At 37.8% G+C, this 18,574-nt stretch overlaps 1 protein-coding gene across 1 annotated transcript in view; it reads right to left on the bottom strand.

The window, feature by feature from the left end:
- Positions 1–18,574, bottom strand: part of HIBADH (3-hydroxyisobutyrate dehydrogenase) — an 80,248-nt gene that overhangs the window by 17,512 nt on the left and 44,162 nt on the right. The window contains exon 5 of the mRNA XM_081346511.1: positions 1,828–1,961. Within this exon, the coding sequence (XP_081202637.1) occupies positions 1,828–1,961 (134 nt within the window). The remainder of the gene's footprint in view (positions 1–1,827; positions 1,962–18,574) is intronic.

Raw genomic sequence — 18,574 nt, 5'->3', positions numbered from 1 at the left:
GATTGAAAAAAACCTACCCTGGTTTTTCCTATTTAAATAAACACACTTACCAACTTCTGCCCCTCCTCCCCACATATTTGTCAGGTTAACATTATATTTTCGAAGTATGTTGCAACCTACAATCATCATTGCCATTATTGAATAAATCAACTTGCTGCATGTCATAATTTTCAATGGGAATTTCTATCTAGGAAGATATGCCTTTATCTTCATAGCTCAACAGCTCTGAACATTTTGTAAAGGGCCACATGAATGCCCATATCAGATAACGAAAATATCAGGCATTGGGCAAGGTAGAAAACACAACAATTAGTTTTTTTCCTTTTTTGTGTGGACTGAGGATAAGGTAACTTTTGTTCCTTCAGAGTTGTTGTAGATCGGGGCTGGGACCCTACCTAAATCCCATATTTGCATTCTCCTGTTTGCCCGTTGAATGGCTCACTGTGTTACCAGCCCATTGTTATAGGTCATCAGAAGTAAAAATACTGTCATGTAGAAGTGCCCATACTACATCCCAAACAACTCATAGCATTATAGTTTTGTTAGAAGTGCCCATACTACATCCCAAACAACTCATAGCATTATAGTTTTGTTAGACTACTATTAAAAACTTGTATTTTTCAGTGCAATTTTAAACAAAATAATGTAAAAACACTGCAATATTCCTAATCTCAATGATGCCACCATTTAAGAACCAGCCTAAAATGAGTAGAGTTGGCAAGCCATAACAAAACATTGTTCATAAACTAAGTTGGGGTGGACACCCTTTGGTTATTACGACTGTGTTTAAGATGTTTTGTGGTGACAAAGCAGAGCAGCAGCATGATAACACAAAGCAGATACATACACAAGATTTCAAATCTATTTTCTAGCAGGTTTTAGACAATATAGTTGGATAGTATTCTAGGGGAGACACACACGATTTGGTGCTGCATTTGACCTTGGATTACAAATTTCCTACTTAATGAAAACCCAAGGAGTTGAAAACATCATGAGATTTGATAAACATGAGTTCAGTCGTATATAATAAAAGGGACTAAGAAAGGCAGAAAATGTGCATTTTATATGTAATGGTACACATTTTTGTTTTGGTAACTTAGTTTATTTTTCATTTTATATTATTTCAGGTTGCCAAAGGAGACGGAGAATTTCTCTTATGACAAATCACTTTGCATACACTAGTTGATTTATGAACTACTTTAGGACTTTCCTCTTTTTTCTTATTCATTCAGAAATTGTATAAGATGCTTTTCAGTAAATCTAAGCAAAATTATTGTTAAGTAACAATCAGAATACAGATGGCTGATATGTAGCCCTCCAGAGGCTGCTGTACTCTAATTTTAACATGAACAGTTTGATGGGTTTGAGTAGTTGATTTGAGTAGTTGCAATCAAACTTCTAGAATACTACATCTACATACCTACCTTCTAAACAACTAAATCACAAATACAACTGAAAGAAAAACAATGTGATACTTGCCCGCAGCACACTGAAAAAGACAAAAATGTCTGCAAGAAAATGCAAAACTGCATTTTGTATATGAAATTTGCATGTGAGCCCTACAAACTCACCAGAAAAGTTTCAGTTTTCTTACCTATGCTTCAGATTAGGTGGCATTTTAAACAGGGCTACAGTAGTATATCTTACTGGAAGTGGAGAGAGGATAGAACAAATGTCAATTAATTACCAGTTTAATGAAGAATTTCAGTTTGAAAGTAAATTTCAGTAAGTTTGGGAGGTATCTTTGCCTTATGAAGCACATTAATGCAATGTGAAAGGGAAGAGACACTAAAGCTTATAACATGCCTAGGAATGATCTGCATTTACCTGTCCAGTTCCAACTTCTCCACAATAGACCACATTGGAACCCATACATGTGAGCAGCTCTTTTGCAGCATCAAATTCCTGCTCTACTCCCCCGACCATGAAGGTAAGATTTCCTGAACGAGCAGCTCCAACACCTACCATTAAATTAAGAATAACATAGTCATTAATGATTTTTAAGCTTCTTTTCACATCACCCCATTTGAAACTTTCCTTGTGCTTATCATCTGTACGGGAATGAAATTAAAACAGCTCTCATCACTATCTTTTTTGGTCCAATCCTTTATACGTTTACTTAGATATTAAATCTTTAGATTTCTCTGCAGCTTACAACGATATCTATCTCTTTGGTTAGTTTAATGGTTTCTCTTTCTCTACACACACACACACACACACACACACACGTATACACATACATACATACTCATTTACAGACACACACACACTCACATAGGCATATTACTACAGGTATCTTTGAAAATAGTAAAAAATGTCAGAAATTCCATTTCAGATGAAAAAAATGCACTAGTGAGTTTATTTGTGAAATGAAAACTAACTTAAGATTAGATGACTATCACAGTAGATTGCCATCTAACAGCAGATAACAGCAGTCCACCGCGACAAGTCATCTAACAGCAGATAATGTCACTTTTTAATGGAAGGAAGAGTTTATTCACACATTCTCCTTTTTATAAGGCATTGTTACAATGGCATTTGCTACAAATGTTGTATCCTGACCTCCTACTAATAGGAATTAAAAGTTAACAGAAACTCTCCAACATTAAATATTATAAATAGTCTTTACCAATTGGGTACTGTTTGTGTACCCATAGAGTCATTGCTTTTCCACAAAGTTCCTGGGTCTTACAAACTTAAATCAGGATAGAAAATAGGCTTTTTGATGTATCCACTGTATTGTTAAATCACCAAAATTCACAATTCTCCATGGAACTTCTCCAATCACTCTGAATCTAGATGTTATTCAATTACTTACAGCCAAAGGCATTGTTCTACTTCAAAGTGCTGGCCAACCTCTTTCAAGCAATTTTTTTTAACATGACAAGGGTGTGTGAGAAGAAATGAGGTCAGATGAAAAGCCCGAGATGAGGTAGGTCTGCGGCAATAACAGTACATAGTTGTCAACTGGTTCTCCCACAGAGAAATTAACAGCTCTCAGTCTGCTGGGCCACATAGTGTAGATCTAAGATATGAACTGGAGATAGACAGGCAGATACGGCTTGAGTCTTACAGTTGGCAATTTCCGGCTCTAAGCCTTTCCTAGTATCTGTAATAAAAGTAGTTTATCAAAGAACTGTGTACTTGAATCTCCGCTTGTTTGTCTTCACATTCAAGTAATGGTCTGGCTGAATGAAGCCTGACAGATAGCCAGTTTGCAATTTCCAGAATTTTAAAAGAAGCCCATCACAGGGTATGTTATTTGATGAAAATCCAGGATTTAATCTTTGAATTTATCTTTATGCTGCATGCCTGTGTACTGATTCTTTATTATAGGTCTTGCTACAAACCCTCTTTCTACCTCAAGTTCAATAGCTGTGGTATTTTTAGTTGTGGCATGCTATCATTAAGAGGGAAATGAATACACTGAAGCAGGACTGGAAATGGGAGGGATGAAATGACGTCTGCAAGGAGGAAAGCTTAATCCTATCTCTTCCCAAGCAATCTTGAAGAGATTAGAAAGCTAGGATATGGCCAAATGCCTCAATTCTGCCTGCTCACACAGCCGTAATAATGGTCCCCAGACCCAGGGAAAAGCTGTGTTTTGATTTTTTTAAAAAGGCTTATCCATACATCCATGATATACAAAAACATGCCACTTTGAATAGCATCACTCCCACAGGATATTTTTTGCACCACAGAAATGAAGCTGGAAGAGTGGTTAGCTAAGTGGTTAGTTGTGACTTCCCAACAGTGTAAAGGATAAAAATTTAAGCAGCAGCAGTAATAAGAACAAGAGGGGGAAACAAACTTAAAAACCAACTTTCAGCTCGGCTCATTAGAATTCAGCCTTATCCTCTTCTCTATATAGCACATTTTCCCTTTTGCCACTGGTCACTTTCTGATCATAAGACATGGAGCCATCAAATAGCGCCAGTGACTTTCCATGTCCGTATCTTAACTCCTTTTGCCTAGTCCTTGGACAGAAATTTGATGTCAAATTATTAACCCTCTTCCATATTATTTGGTAATTGTTTTTGCTTTATGAAGATGCTGCCCTAATATAATTTTTGAATTCTTTTTAAACTTAATGGAAAACATTTACTTTTTAATATATGTGACGAGAGAGAAATAAGATCCTATGCATATCATGATAGCATTTATACAATAAATGATCAATCTGAAGAATAAATGTCATTGGTGCCTAAGTCTCTACTTATCTATAAGAATAGTAATATATTAGTCTTTTGTTAGGTTGGTAACTCTAGTCCACCTCCTCATTTCACCTCCTCCAAAAGACTGCTCATCTGTCTGTCTAGCAGACAGAGAAAAAATGGCGTAAGAATCACAGAAGCTAAATGGAAAGGGACAGTCTTACAACAGGTCAGCTTGAACCCAATAGGTCACTGACCTTTCAAGACGATTTCTGCATACAACATAGGATGTTCACATAGGAAGTCTTCCATTTTTCCCATGGAAAAACACTTCTCCATGAATAACTTTGCTTTCTCTTCAGCCTACTTCAGTAGCAGGTTAGTAATAAAAAGGAGGTTCCATGATAATGACATATTTCCAACAAATATTATGTGGGTCTTAAAATGTGCCTAGGAACAGATTTTGTTAAGAACTATCAAATTGTATTTAAAATTAACGTGTCAATTTTTTAGCTAGTTTTTGGAACAAGTCAGCTTGTCAAAATTCATCATGGAAATTTGCTTAGGTATTTTTTTAAACAAATGCCACAATAAAACTAAACTGGAATGATTTCCTGATCCAATCTTAGGTCACACTGATATTCCTATTAATTTTAACCTTAAAAGGAGTCACATACATTAAATACTACCTGAATTGTTTTCTTGGAAAGGCAATATCCATAAGCCTCTTTTGAAATGGGCTGAAAATTAATGTTTTAGTCTAGTTTTGAGCATACGTTATAGGAAAAAGCAAGAAATGGAAATAAATTTTAATTCTTTGCAATGCTACATAAAAGGAGATTAAAGAAGTTCTCTTTGCTACGCTTGTGGAAGCCAAAGAAAGTATATGATGGTGGTAACACTTTTGCAAACAGTTTATTAAAATAAATATTATATTACTGTTTATAAATAACAACCTACTCCTTTCTAAGTACAATTGCAATTATGTCATTACTTATCCAAACATTTTGCACAAGGAAATCAACAATGAAACATAAACACTGAAATGAAGTAATTAGTATTATGCTTGAGGAATTAATGTGTAATATGGTCCAGATCTAATCCTTGCTTACACATTACTAAACTGTAAAATACATACATAAGTTTTTTTATTCAAATGTGTGATGATACACATTTTGTGCTGAAAAAGTATGTTCCAAAACACTATTTAAAGGTTATTTCATTCTTCCAGTAAATCATTAAATGTACAAACATGTACTAATATGTGGTTAAATGTTTTAAACAATCTATCCTAAAATGAGATAAAGGAGAGGGCTAAGGGGACCAGGCTGCTGTGTGAACTACCTTTAAAACGCAATTGTTTTAATCATTTTCTACAGATGCTGCCTCACAGGGTCTGCTGTCACAGGGACCATTTATGACTTGTTATGGTGTCTCTATTGTTCACCAAAGACATTCAGCTAAAAAGGGGACAGCTGGGACAGAAAGCTGCTATCCAAAAGAACAATATAATCCTGTGAAAAGTAATCAACAAATTTAAGAGCGTTAATTAACTTTACACTTTATCATGTTCAATTAGTTGTCTTTTCTCAGAAAAGATTGCCGTGCACAATCGGTTTAGAGCATGCCATGTTTGATTTGTAAGTGATCACTGGTTCAGTTTCAAAGTCGATATCAGCCACTCTCTTGGGTTTTAGTGACACAGATGAATGGCTCTACACATGTTTCAGAGGTGATTTGGTTTAATGTAAAGTAGCACAACATAACCTCTTTAATGTATGGTGGTTTCACACAGAACGAAAACCAGCAATTTATGCTCGTCTCATTTGGGCATTTATGCAAATATACTTTTTATACATATACAAAAATGATGGTTCTCACAACAGTAAAATTAAAGTTAATTTTCCCTTGAAACAGAAAGTCTCTTAAACAAAATTTTTTTCATCATTATTTCTCAGTGAAGAGTTTGTTTTTTGGGACACATTTGAGATCACTTCTTTTCAGCAAAATTTCTAATTTTGCTATATTATGTACTATGCACAAACATGCTTTTTTACATTACATATAATCTGTATTACCTTTAATAATGACAGCCAAAATAAATGTTGAATAGTTGCACTAAGCACTGCAGGCATAAATACGATGGTTCAGTGGGACTTTTACATTTCTTGGATAAATTTTTAAATCTAGAGTTGTAAGAAATTTAGATTCATCAATGATTATAGTCTCTTTCTACCTATTTCCTTTACTATAGCCTTGCTGCTTGCTAATGGGACATGGGAAAACATGACAAAGTGATGATGTATTTTTAATGAACACCAACAATTTGTCAGTGCTGACAAGCAGGGTTGAAGATTATAATATTTCTCACTTCACTATTATGGCCAAAACTTTAAAGGAAAAAAAAATATGTTCAGAGTTTGTATTAACACTGTGGGAGTATGTTGTCATATCATTAAAAAAAGCTGCTAGTTATTATAATTAGTTATCAATGGGACACAATTATATTCTTCTAAAAACAGTGCTGGAATTATATTCAAAGAAAAAAGTAGCCAGTTGAATATTTCCATTATATCAAAATATATAAAAAACATAACAACATGCAATTATAATTGTTGACCAAATCTTTCTCCTAGGAGAAATTATTAAGCTTCCAATCAGAAAAAGTAAATTCTGAAAGCTAACAATTATGTAAATTAAATATTTAAGGGAGAAAATCATAGTATACTTCTATAAGACCTGCAATGACAAATGCAACATCTGATAGTATTAAATTTCTGCAGAAGATCTATAGAGAAAAAAGAGAAGCAGTCAACAGATCTTTAAATTGGGTAGCAATAACTGTTTTTCTATCCCAAGTTGGCAGCTGCTACATTTGCAGGCTTGGTTCATTATTTACCCATAATGACCATCAAGCTCCACTCAACGTCAGATCACAACAACTGTCAGCAGCTCTTTTAATTAGCCTTGTTTGAATTCAGATAAATATCACAATGGCCCAACTTTTGCTGAAAGAGCAACAGAGCACTGTAAACAATGAGCTGTTCTGGCTTTAGATCTATCCACATAGAGATGCCTAAGCAGTTATGATGTGCAAGCAAGTTTAATTAAATCTCGTATAAAGAACAGTGAACACAAGATTTCCATAATAGTTCTTAGTGTTCAAAAAGACTTGTATTTCGATTTCCTTTTGATACACAAATCTTTAAAATATATTATTTTTCCCTCTATGTAAAGTATTATATATTTAAAACTAAATATTCATAACATTTTCTTTTAAAAAGCATAATTATCAAAATTAATCAAGAAATAAAATAATTAACTCGTCTATTTCATCTTGGTAATTCTGTTCCTCCTTAAAGATCATAATCTTCTACTGCATGATTGGCTCCCTTTCTTTGTGTTCATGCCATCAGAATAATGATTTCCTTACCAGTGGCGACACAACACAAATTAAGACTGTGTCACCACCATAGACCTGGAGAAAACAAACATTTGCATGAAAGTATGAAAGGCAAAAAAAAGAATATTATATGTCAGTTTGTGCATACGACACACTATGATGTTAAATCTATCGACAAGTATCTGTAGCTGAAGCATGATAATGTAGACATATATATTCTTTGCTGTAATTTTATTTTTATTTTAATTCCATTTATATCCCGCCCTTCTCCGAAGACTCAGGGCGGCTTACAAGCTTAGCAGTAGCCTTCATTTTATGTATATGCCTGCTTATTAGGGCTTTTGCCCCCCCAGCGGCATTATTACAAAGTCAGCTTAATTGCCCCCAACAATCTGGGTCCTCATTTTACCTACCTCGGAAGGATGGAAGGCTGAGTCAACCTAATAATAGCACCAACCTGTTTTCTATTTTAAAAACTCCTTTTATTACCAGTACTAGTGTTTCTCTGGGAATTATGGGCCAATACCCACCCTATTATATAATTGCCACTGTAAAACATCAGCTTAATGGTGATCGGCTTCTATGTCACCAAGGTTTTGTGTCCAGATGTAAACAGTGCTGTAGAAAACCATCTACAAGTCAAAATGTAGCCAGATTTTATCAAGAAGTAACCAGAACTTGATTGCTGATTTTCTAAGTAAAACTTCTAGGGCACATTGCTTTAAAATCCAGCACTATTTGTATTCTGTATTCCAAGAATAAATTATGTAAAGTTTAGGTTACCGTTTTGCAATGGGTAGCTCAAACAGGAAAGTGCCAACACTCATTAGAAAAAGCTGCATAAATGTGCACTCCTTTTTTACAGTCCTCCAGTATATTTTTCTACCCTGTGGGGGGGGGGAAATCTAGGATCATTATGAGACACTTCAAAGAATTAGGGAATTTGCCTTGCAATCATCACATCATATGGTAAGCCTAAAAAAACATAAAACTTTGTCGTTCAGTTTAGTGCTCATGGGAGGAAGCTGCCTGACCCATGAGGAACAAGAATGTAAGGATTTATGCTTCAAAATAAGGTGATGAGTGGTCGTAAGAGTTGAAGTATTTGAACTTGGCCACGGACATAAGTGGGAGAAAAAAAGTAGAGAGGGAAGCCAACAAAGCTGCACGGGAAGTTAGTTGCATCTTGATCCCTGGAGACAGAAAACAGATCTAGGGAATGAAATATTCCAAAATTAATATGAGCCAAAAAAAATAATTCAGCAGAAGAATAAACTCTTCATCTTTGTTCTAGATTCCAGAATACCAGAAAAGAAAACTGGCAAGATAGTGTAATATATATTACTCATCATTACCAGATTAATAAAAGGACAATTTATAAGGTAACATACTCTATCCTGGTCATATTAGATAATGGTAAAAAGAAATTATAGCACTTGAAAAGTTACTGGATAGAGTAAGGAAAGCCAAGAGAAATGGATATAAAATTATTTTAACTAGTACATGAAAAATCTCTCTGGACTATAATGATATGGTATATTAGAACTGTACTCCTTTGTATTCTCCAATCTTGGAACCTAATACTAAAATAAGAACTGAGTTCTGATACTTATTGTTTCAACAGTCAAATTACAAAATGTGGAACTAGGCTATATTTTACAGCTCCAAAAGCATGTAGAAAAATCAAAATATTTTCCAAGATTAGCAAAATTAAAAAAAAAAATTCAAGCTAAACCTTGCCAATTAATGCTGGTTACCCAAAAATATTTTAACAAACATATGCAGTCATCCAGAAATATCCAAAGACCAGATATATATGTTGATAGCTTTAATATTATTTTTTTCAGCAGTACTTCTACAAATTACTTTAGCAATATGTCAAGGATTTAGTAACAAAAGCTTCTGAAAGTGAAACTGATAGAAAAAATTTACAATATAAGCCCAGAGAGTCCTCAGCTAACAATCCTAATTGGGACTAGACTTTCTATTGCTAAGCGATGAGGTGAAACACCACATGACTGCATAACTAAGTAATAGGAGGTTAGGTAATCTTGATTGTGTTTGTTAGGCCAGGACTTGGCCATTATTTGTTGTCTATTGAAAAAAGGCTCTTGAAACGCTCTGTATTTCATTAGATAGCTTATTCCTCAACTTGTGAATATGATCAATAGTGCGGTTTGACAATGAATTCAAAGATACTATTCACTTAAAATATGCAAGATTCATGTAAGTGTTTGCTTATCCAAAGTTTTCATTAGTTTAGGGAGCAGCCTTATCATCTAACACAGGGATGTCAAGCTGCCGGCCTGTGGGCCAGACGCGTCATGTGGAAGCCGCGCCCACTCCATTGCCGGCAATGGCAAAACTGTCCCGATACGTTGCGTGATGTAATGTGATGTCATGAGTTTGACATGTCTGATCTAACATATATTCTTGTAAGCAACTGCAGTGTTCTTAAGAGCACTGCAGTAGTAACTGTTCACTGTTTTTCTGAATTGACTTTTAAACCATTTTTGCATGGGTCTGAATCCAATTGGGCTTACTAGCATTATGTCTACTACCAGAGACTTCACAGAAGCTTAAATAAGATTTCATGTCAAATTATCAAACACACACAAAATTTATTTTTCTGAATGAAAATACTTAAGCTCTATCTACTCAATTACAAACCAAAAAGCAGTTTTTATGGCCCAAACATATTTAATCTGTGCATCTTTCCATGTTAATTTTAATCACAATATTGGAAAATTCAAGTTGTGTTTTATCATTTGAAATCCAATCTATCATATCAATCTATCATATTGAAGATATTTTTTTGTATCTACCCCATATTTTTAGTTTGTATACATTTTATTACATAGTTAAAAATCCTTTTTATGTAAAATATTTCATTGTGAAAAAATTAGTTTGTTGTTGATAAAAGCGGATGCCGCATTTGCTGGGAACAGAATCAAGGGGGTAAGAAAGTTAATTATTTCCCATAATAACTAATTATGACTTGATAAGAGAGTCTTTGGTAATGACCTACTCTATGATTAAAGGCCCGCATCTCAAGAAATATAATAATATATGAGCATAACTATATATGCAAAGTACATGGGACTTAACTTGTCAGTGAGTGATTAAATAGGAATTCATAATTAGGAAAGTCCACTGTGTAATTTATTAGCTTTTTTGACAGTTCTGGTTCGTTAAAGGTTGATTGCTAAAGACTGACCTCTAGTGGCAAAATAATCTCTGATGGTAGTTTGTATTTTCTTACGGAGAAACAAGTCCATATGGAGTTAGCATTTATCTCCCGAGGGAGTGAATACAAATAGTTAAATCTGTATCTTTTCTTCTGAGCATTCAGATCAGTTTTTGATACTGCAGTCATACAATGAAGGCATCAAGTATTTTATTTCAAATAATAAAAAAAATCATTTATAAAATTGAGTCTTATTGACTTCCAAATAACCATTTTCCAAAATCCATCCATCCACCCATTCTTTCATCCTATATAAAGCACATAAAACATGTCCTTTGCTATAAGCGGATGATGCTATTCTTCTTTCACATATTAGATTTAGCTTCAAATTTATTTATTTTATTTATTTTAATCCCATTTATATCCCGCCATTCTCCGAAGACTCAGGGCAGCTTACAATCTAAGCACAAATCAAATGTGCTTAGCAATAGCCTTCATTCTATGTATATGCCTGCTTATTAGGGCTTTCGCCCACCCCCAAGCGGCATTATTACAAAGTCAGCTTATTGCCCCCAACAATCTGGGTCCTCATTTTACCTACCTCGGAAGGATGGAAGGCTGAGTCAACCTTGAGCCTGGTGGGATGCGAACCTGCACTAATTGCAGGCAGCTGGTGGTACTTAAGGAGGCATTAGCCCACTGCTCCACCAAGGCTCTAATGCCTATTTGATGCATTAGTTAAATAAATAATACCAAGAATTTCAATTACAAATCAATTGCAATATGTGAAAACTAATTTTCTGGATTTTGGGGAAAAAAAGTTAAAAAAGTAGAACCTAATAATTTAACATCATGTGATAACGTGGAATATTTTAGTTATTTCAGCATTTTATTTAGTCATGCTCTATCCTGGCAACATAATCGCAACACGACACTTCTAACAGCAACATCTACTATGATGGCTTTGCTTCAATACTTTTATTTAAAAAGGAGATTTGTTCTTGCAGTAATATAGATTTTTAATGCAAAAATTGCATCTCAAATTCTATATGGAGCTCCTATTTGGATTATATTTATTAATACAAGCAGTCCTCATTGAACAACGAGGAACCCGAATTATATAAAGTGCAACAACACAAGATTGCATTCCTTGGCAAATGCAATCCCTGCATTTCCCGAAGTTATTGTTAACTGAAAACCTCTTTGAAACTTCCTACCAGGTTCCAACAAGCAAATGGAAAAGCCAGCAGGAAGTTGAAAGTCCTAGGTGACTTGCAAGTAGGCTCTTGAGTCTGCCTTCCAGGTGCAGAGCCAGAGTCACATGGCATGAAAATAGGACGGCTACTTCAGGTGGGGGTGTGTGAAGGGCTGATGTGACATGACACAAATGCAGCAGGGCTTGGGGGTGGCTGCTGTAGGATGCATGAGGGGCCACAGCAAGACCATCTTATGGAAGCTGCTGCAGGGTCCACAAGGGGCTGAAAAGGCATGGCTGGCTGATGAAAGATATACTGTGTTTTCCCAAAAATAAACCCCACCCCGAAAAAAGACCTACCCTGATTTGTGGGAGTGGACCTAACATAAACCCTACTCCAAAAATAAGCCCTAATTAGGACCCCGCTTACTCCATCCCACCTGGCTGTCGCAATGGGGCAGGAGGCCACGTGGCACATCGCGCCACTGCGGCCACGAGGCGAGGCAGAGGGGAAGGAACTGCCCCATGCGCCCCGCACCCGCTTCCTTTAGCCCACCCCCCCGGCCATTCCTTGCTTCACTTCACTTCCGAGCCAGACTGCCATGGTACCATTCGGAGGATGGGCAGGGTAGGCCTGGTCGCCTTCCGTGGTGAAAGGCTCCGCTGCTGCTGTGTGCCACTGATCATCCCACTGATCATCTGGCCAGCAGCAGCTGCCTCCTCCTCCACCACCAACTCTCCTGTGGCTTGCACCATGACCAGGCAGCGCAAGTCTCCCCTGCAGCCTCCTTCTTCCAGCCAGCCATTGCCGCCACTGGAGAGAATGGAGAATGGGGAGGCGAACAGCTCTGTGCAGTGATGCAGAGCAGAGAAGAGCACTTGCTTGCCGCCCTGCATCACCCTGCATCTCTTTTTTCCATTCTGGAAATGGCAGCCCCGTTTCCTGCTGCTTCTCCTCCTGGTGCTACTATAGAGCTTGGCGTACCATTGCTCAGCTCTTCCCCCCTTCCTGAAAACAAAAGATTCAACCTAACCTGCTGTCCAGCTCCAGCACACTTCTCTCCTGCTGCAGGGAAATGGAGTTCGTGAGACTAAAAAAAGTTAAGTCAGACCTTCCAACTTTGCAAGATCTTTTTTTTCACAAGAGAAAAAAGGGAGCAAGGTTGGGGGGGAGCTGAGGGAAACACATGTGGGTCGTGAGGGGCAGCTCCACCCCTCCCCGACTTGCCTCCCCTTGTTGTGATGGCAGTGGTGTGATGTGACCAGGGGGGCTTTTGCCCAGGTTCGCATGGTGCGCCAGTTGCGTCCCTATCTGGACCGAGATGCCCTACGCACAGTCACCCATGCGCTCGTGACCTCCCGGCTAGACTACTGCAACGCTCACTACATGGGGCTGCCCTTGAGGACCACTCGGAGGCTTCAACTGGTACAGAATGCAGCCGCGCGAGTTGTGATGGGAGTTTCCCGATACTCCCATGTAACACCTCTTCTCCGCGAGCTGCATTGTCTTCCGGTTGCCCTCCGGGTGAGATTCAAGGTGGTGGTAATGACCTATAAAGCCCTAAATGGCTTGGGTCCGGATCATCTAAGGCACAGGTCTGCAACCCGCGGCTCCGGAGCCGCATGCGGCTCTTTCAGCCGTCTCCTGCGGCTCCCAGTCCTCTGCCATGTGCAGTCCAAAAAAAAAAAAGTAGGACCAAAAAAGTTCAACCAATCAATTCAAATATGCAGGATAGGTGCATATCTCGCCTTGGCTCCACTCTTCAGTCAAACCCTGTTCTGCGTATGCGCGCATGTACGTGCATGCACACACATTTTTTGCGGCTCCCAGTTTTTCCTTTTGTGAGGCAACCGGTTCCAAGTGGCTCTTTCACTGTTTCAGGTTGCTGACCCCTGATCTAAGGGAACACCTGCTGCCGGCATCAACTTCCCATCGTCCTGTGCGCTCCCACAGGGAGGGCCTTCTCAGGATACCGCCAGTTAAGGAATGCCGGCGGATTATTCCCAGGGGAAGAGTGTTCTCTGTGGGCGCGCCGGCCCTATGGAACCAACTTCCCACGGAACTTAGGACTGCCCCCGACCTTCGCTCATTTCGCTGGGACCTGAAAACTTGGCTCTTCGAGCTGTCTGGCCCAGACTGAGGGGTTTTAATTTTAATTGGGTTTTAGTTTTAAATTTCAGGGACTTAATTGTTTTAACTGATTTTAATTTTTGTATGTTATGCTTTTAATTTTCCCTGTAAACCGCCCTGAGTCCTATGGGAATAGGGCGGTATATAAATTTAAATAATAAATAAATAAATAAATGTGTTGCGCAGCCTCCTGCCACGAGCAGCCAAAGTACAAATGGGCAAGCAGCCCTGTGGACTCCTGCTGGATGGGGCTATTGGTGCCACTGCCGCAAGGTGAAGTAAATGTCACACAAAATATAAGACACCACTCTAAAGTAAGATCTAATGCCTCTTTTGGAGGCAAAAATAATATAAGACTGGGTCTTACTTTCGGGGAAACATGTTAGGAGTCCATAAAGCACTGTAAGCATGGTGGGGCTTGTGGTAGCTGTTGTATGATGCAGAAGGATGTTCAAGGGGTGGGGAAGCAGAGCATGAGTGCAGTGGGGTTAGAAGTGCAAACTGCTTGGGTCCAAGCAGTTTGCAACTTTCCCTGCCCACTTGCTCACTGACTCTGTGGAAAACTGGCAGAGAAGGATGCAAGTGGTGACCATGAGATGGCAGGCCACTGTAACCTCTAAAAGCACCAACCAAGTACCTTGATTGTGATCACGTGATCAGGGGGTGCTGGGACAGTCATAACTTTGAGGACCAAACATAAGTATCACTCAATATCACTGCAACTGAATCAGCCGTTGTTAACTGAGGGCTCCCTGTAATAACGTAGTCCAATTTCAGGTGAAACTTTAAAGATCTTTTTAAGTGTACTAAGACATGTTACTTTCCTGGAAAATGAGCAATGCCCTTTGAAAACAAAAGCTTGGCTAAGGACTATTAAATTTTGTTGCAAATATATGTTTTTAAAAATAAGGAAGGGTTGCTAAATATTAAATGAATCTTTTGTAGATATGTGGGGTAGGTAGTCATTGATAGATAACCACAATTGAACACAAAATTTCTATTGCTAAGCAAGACAATTGCTAAGTGTGCTTTGATGATGTTTCTTGCCACAGGTGTTAAATGAATCATTGCAGCTGTTAAGTTAGTAACATAGCTGTTAAGTTAAACTGACTTTCTCATTGACTTTGCTTGTCGGAAGTTGCAAAAGGTAATCACATGACCCAAGCATACTACAACCGTCATAGATACATGCCAGTTGCCAAGCATGCAAATTTTGATTATATGACCGGGGAGGATGCTGCAAGTGTAAAAGACTGTCATAAGTCACATTTCTTTTGGGTTGCATAGAAACTTTGAATGGTCACTAAACAAGAAGTTGTAAGTCGAGGACAACATATATAAATGGATGATCCATTTATACAGGTTGATTCTGATAATTTATTTTCCAGAGGCATGACATCAGCATTTCATTATACTGTATGAAAGTTTATGGGATAATTCAGTACAGGAATTAATGGCTAAAGCTAAACTTCCATATTTACCTATAGCTTTTGAAATTAATTACAGATACACATTAAAGGTAAAGGTTCCTCCACACGTGCATGTTAGCCGTTTCTGACTCTAGGGGCCAGTGCTCATCTCCAGTTCAAAGCCGAAGAGCCAATGCTTGTCTGAGGACGTCTCTGTGGTCATGTGGCCGGCATGACTAGACGCCAAAGGCGCATGGAATGCTGTTACCTTCCCACCGTAGTGGTCCCTATTTTTCTACTTGCATTTTTACGTGCTTTTGAACTGCTAGGTTGGCAGAAGCTGGGACGAGTAACAGGCGCTCACTCTGCTACGCGGCACTTGGGATTCGACCCGCCAAACTGCCGACCTTCTGATCGACAAGCTCAGCGTCCTAACCCACTAAGCCACTGCGTCCCTACAGATACACATTACAGCTCCTTAAATAGCTTAATAATTTATATTTAAATAAATACAGAATAGTCTTTGTGCCATCAAATATGCTATATGGTAGATTTCAAAAAGTCCCCATCTCTCAAAGATTTTATCTCTATAATGCTATTGATCTTGAAACAATGGATCCTAATTTATTGTACTGTAAATTTCATAAAAGTCTTTGCAGGATGTTATTTGGCCCAGTTTAAAATCAAAACCAAGAAGAGATATTTCTGAATATGTCAAAATTTTATTTATAGATGAAAATTTTAAAATTACAGACAACAGCTATATTTTTAATAATATCTATAAAAACAAGATTTTTAGTAATACATCAATCAGTTGGGTTTCTTTAAGTGAATTATGTAACATTTGTAAAATATTTTGGTAAATGTTTTATCAAAAGCTAAATTTTAGATTATATTTGTAATTTGCTATTTGATTCTTTTGTGTGTAAATGTATTACCGTATTTTTCGGACCATAAGACACACCGGACCATAAGACGCACCCAGTTTTTAGAGCAGGAAAACAAGAAAAAAAATTCTTTCTCCTTCTCTCTCTCTCCCTCTCTTTCTCTCTCTCTCTCTTTCTCTCCCTCCCTCTCCCATTGTCCCTTCCTTCCTTCCTTCCTTTCCTCCCTCTTTGTCCTTCCCTCTCTGCATTAGAGCAGTACCCGCGGAGGCGGCCCTGCAGCCCGGCTTTCTCTTGCAGAAAGCAAGCTGAAACGGAGTGAGGGAGATTGCCAGAAATGCGAATCGGCCGATCTCGCACTCCTGCAAATTCCCTCGCTCGGTTTCAGCTTCCCTTGCTACAAGAGAAAGCAGGCTGAAACAAGGCAGATTGCAGCAGCGCGAGATCAGCCGATTCGCATTCCTGGCAATCTCCCTCACTCCGTTTCTGCCTGCTTTCTCTTGTAGCAAGGGAAGCTGAAACCGAGCGAGGGAGAGTGCAGGAGCGCGAGATCGGTGTTTCTCAGCACGTGCCAATTCGTGCTCCTGGCAATCTCCCTTGCTTTCCACTTGCGGAGGTTGGGGCTGGCCATACAGATCACCTTCGGACCATAAGACACACCCTCGTTTTCCCCCAATAAGTGTGTCTTATTGTCCGAAAAATACGGTAATTAGTAAATTAATAGTACATAGAATTGTATTTTGGAAAGCCAATATAAGAGATTGCTATGTTTATTCCCAATTTACTAGAAATTAACAAAATTATTTAATAGAAAATGTAAAATTTATATTAATAAAATTAACAGAAAACTAATTCTATTGTTTAATAGAAATATCATAATAACTTTGTAGTTTCAATTTAGTTTGAGACTTCTTTGTATAAGTATTTATACAAATAATTCTTCATGCAAGAAAAGATTAGCCTGGTTTACAAAATGCCAATTCCTTCTTTTTTAATGGGAAAGGTTGGAGATTAGTTGCTACTTTCCTACATGTAGCAATAACAGATTGATTTAGCCAGTCTGCAGTAATTGTATGAGGATTTTTAAATGCTATCTGTGTTGCTTCTTGAACTAAAAGTACTGCTATTGACAGTGCAGTTCTGATGTGTTCTTAAAGATGAAACCAAGATATAGATGCTGTGTAAATAGACACTTGTTACTCTGGAAGTGTGCAAAACAGATGGATAAAAGTTCCAGTTGCTTTTCATGATGATTTAATATACTTGGCTGAATAATGAGTACTGCTTCCCACAGCAACTGAATCACCATTTAATTCTATTATCTTAAATTCATGACCCACCAGCATGAAATGTCAACCTGATTAATCTCAGCTCAACATGACTGACCTCAGGAGAGACAATGAAAGTCTGCTAGCAGAATATTGTTATTAACATCACTTTGTTTTCATTTCTACTGGTCTCTCTTATTCATATCTAAGATAATGACATTGCTAAAGGAGAACTCTAAAAATAAATATCTAACTGGAATTTACTTTTAATTCTAATTAAGTGGCAATACAACATATTGTAGGTACTGTAAATTCATTTGTTTGAATATAATGGTTTGTGAATTATCACTTACTAAAATCAAATGCATAAAAATGTGGAGAAACTAGAACTGCAGCTAAAATTAAGTGTACTGTACATTTTTTCAGCTGAAGTGAACTCAATATATAGCATTGTAAGTTATTTTACACGAGCTATATTTAAATGGATGCTATCATGCCAATGAAGGGCCCACTGCTTAGTCGCCATGCAAGATCCAAAGAGAAGGGTCCTTGGAGATCTCTGAGCATGGTTATTTTCTTGCACACATTTCATTAACCAAACTATCATCAATGCATTATAACCTATAATTTGCATGAATAAATTACAAGAACTGATTGGATGATCACTGGGACACTGAGATCACTGGATGATCTGGCTTTCTGCCCTCAATCTGCAAATAGTTCAGCTTTGTACAATAAGTGGCTTTATGGGTGATAACAATCATCTTGAGTTGTATCTGGAAATCTATTGGAAGGCAGTGCAACTCATGAAACAACAGTATTACATGGTTATACCATACTGAAAACATAACTATCTGTGCCGCTACATTTTGGATCAATTGTGGCTTTGGAAGATGTTCAAGGGCAGCCCCAAGTAGGTCACATTGCAACATGTAGGATAGCA

This window comes from Vipera berus (assembly GCF_964194415.1).
Source record: "Vipera berus genome assembly, chromosome: Z".
Taxonomy (NCBI): Eukaryota; Metazoa; Chordata; class Lepidosauria; order Squamata; family Viperidae; genus Vipera; species Vipera berus.
The sequence above is the reverse complement of the archived record's forward strand: the minus strand, read 5'-3'. Positions and strand labels throughout refer to the sequence as shown.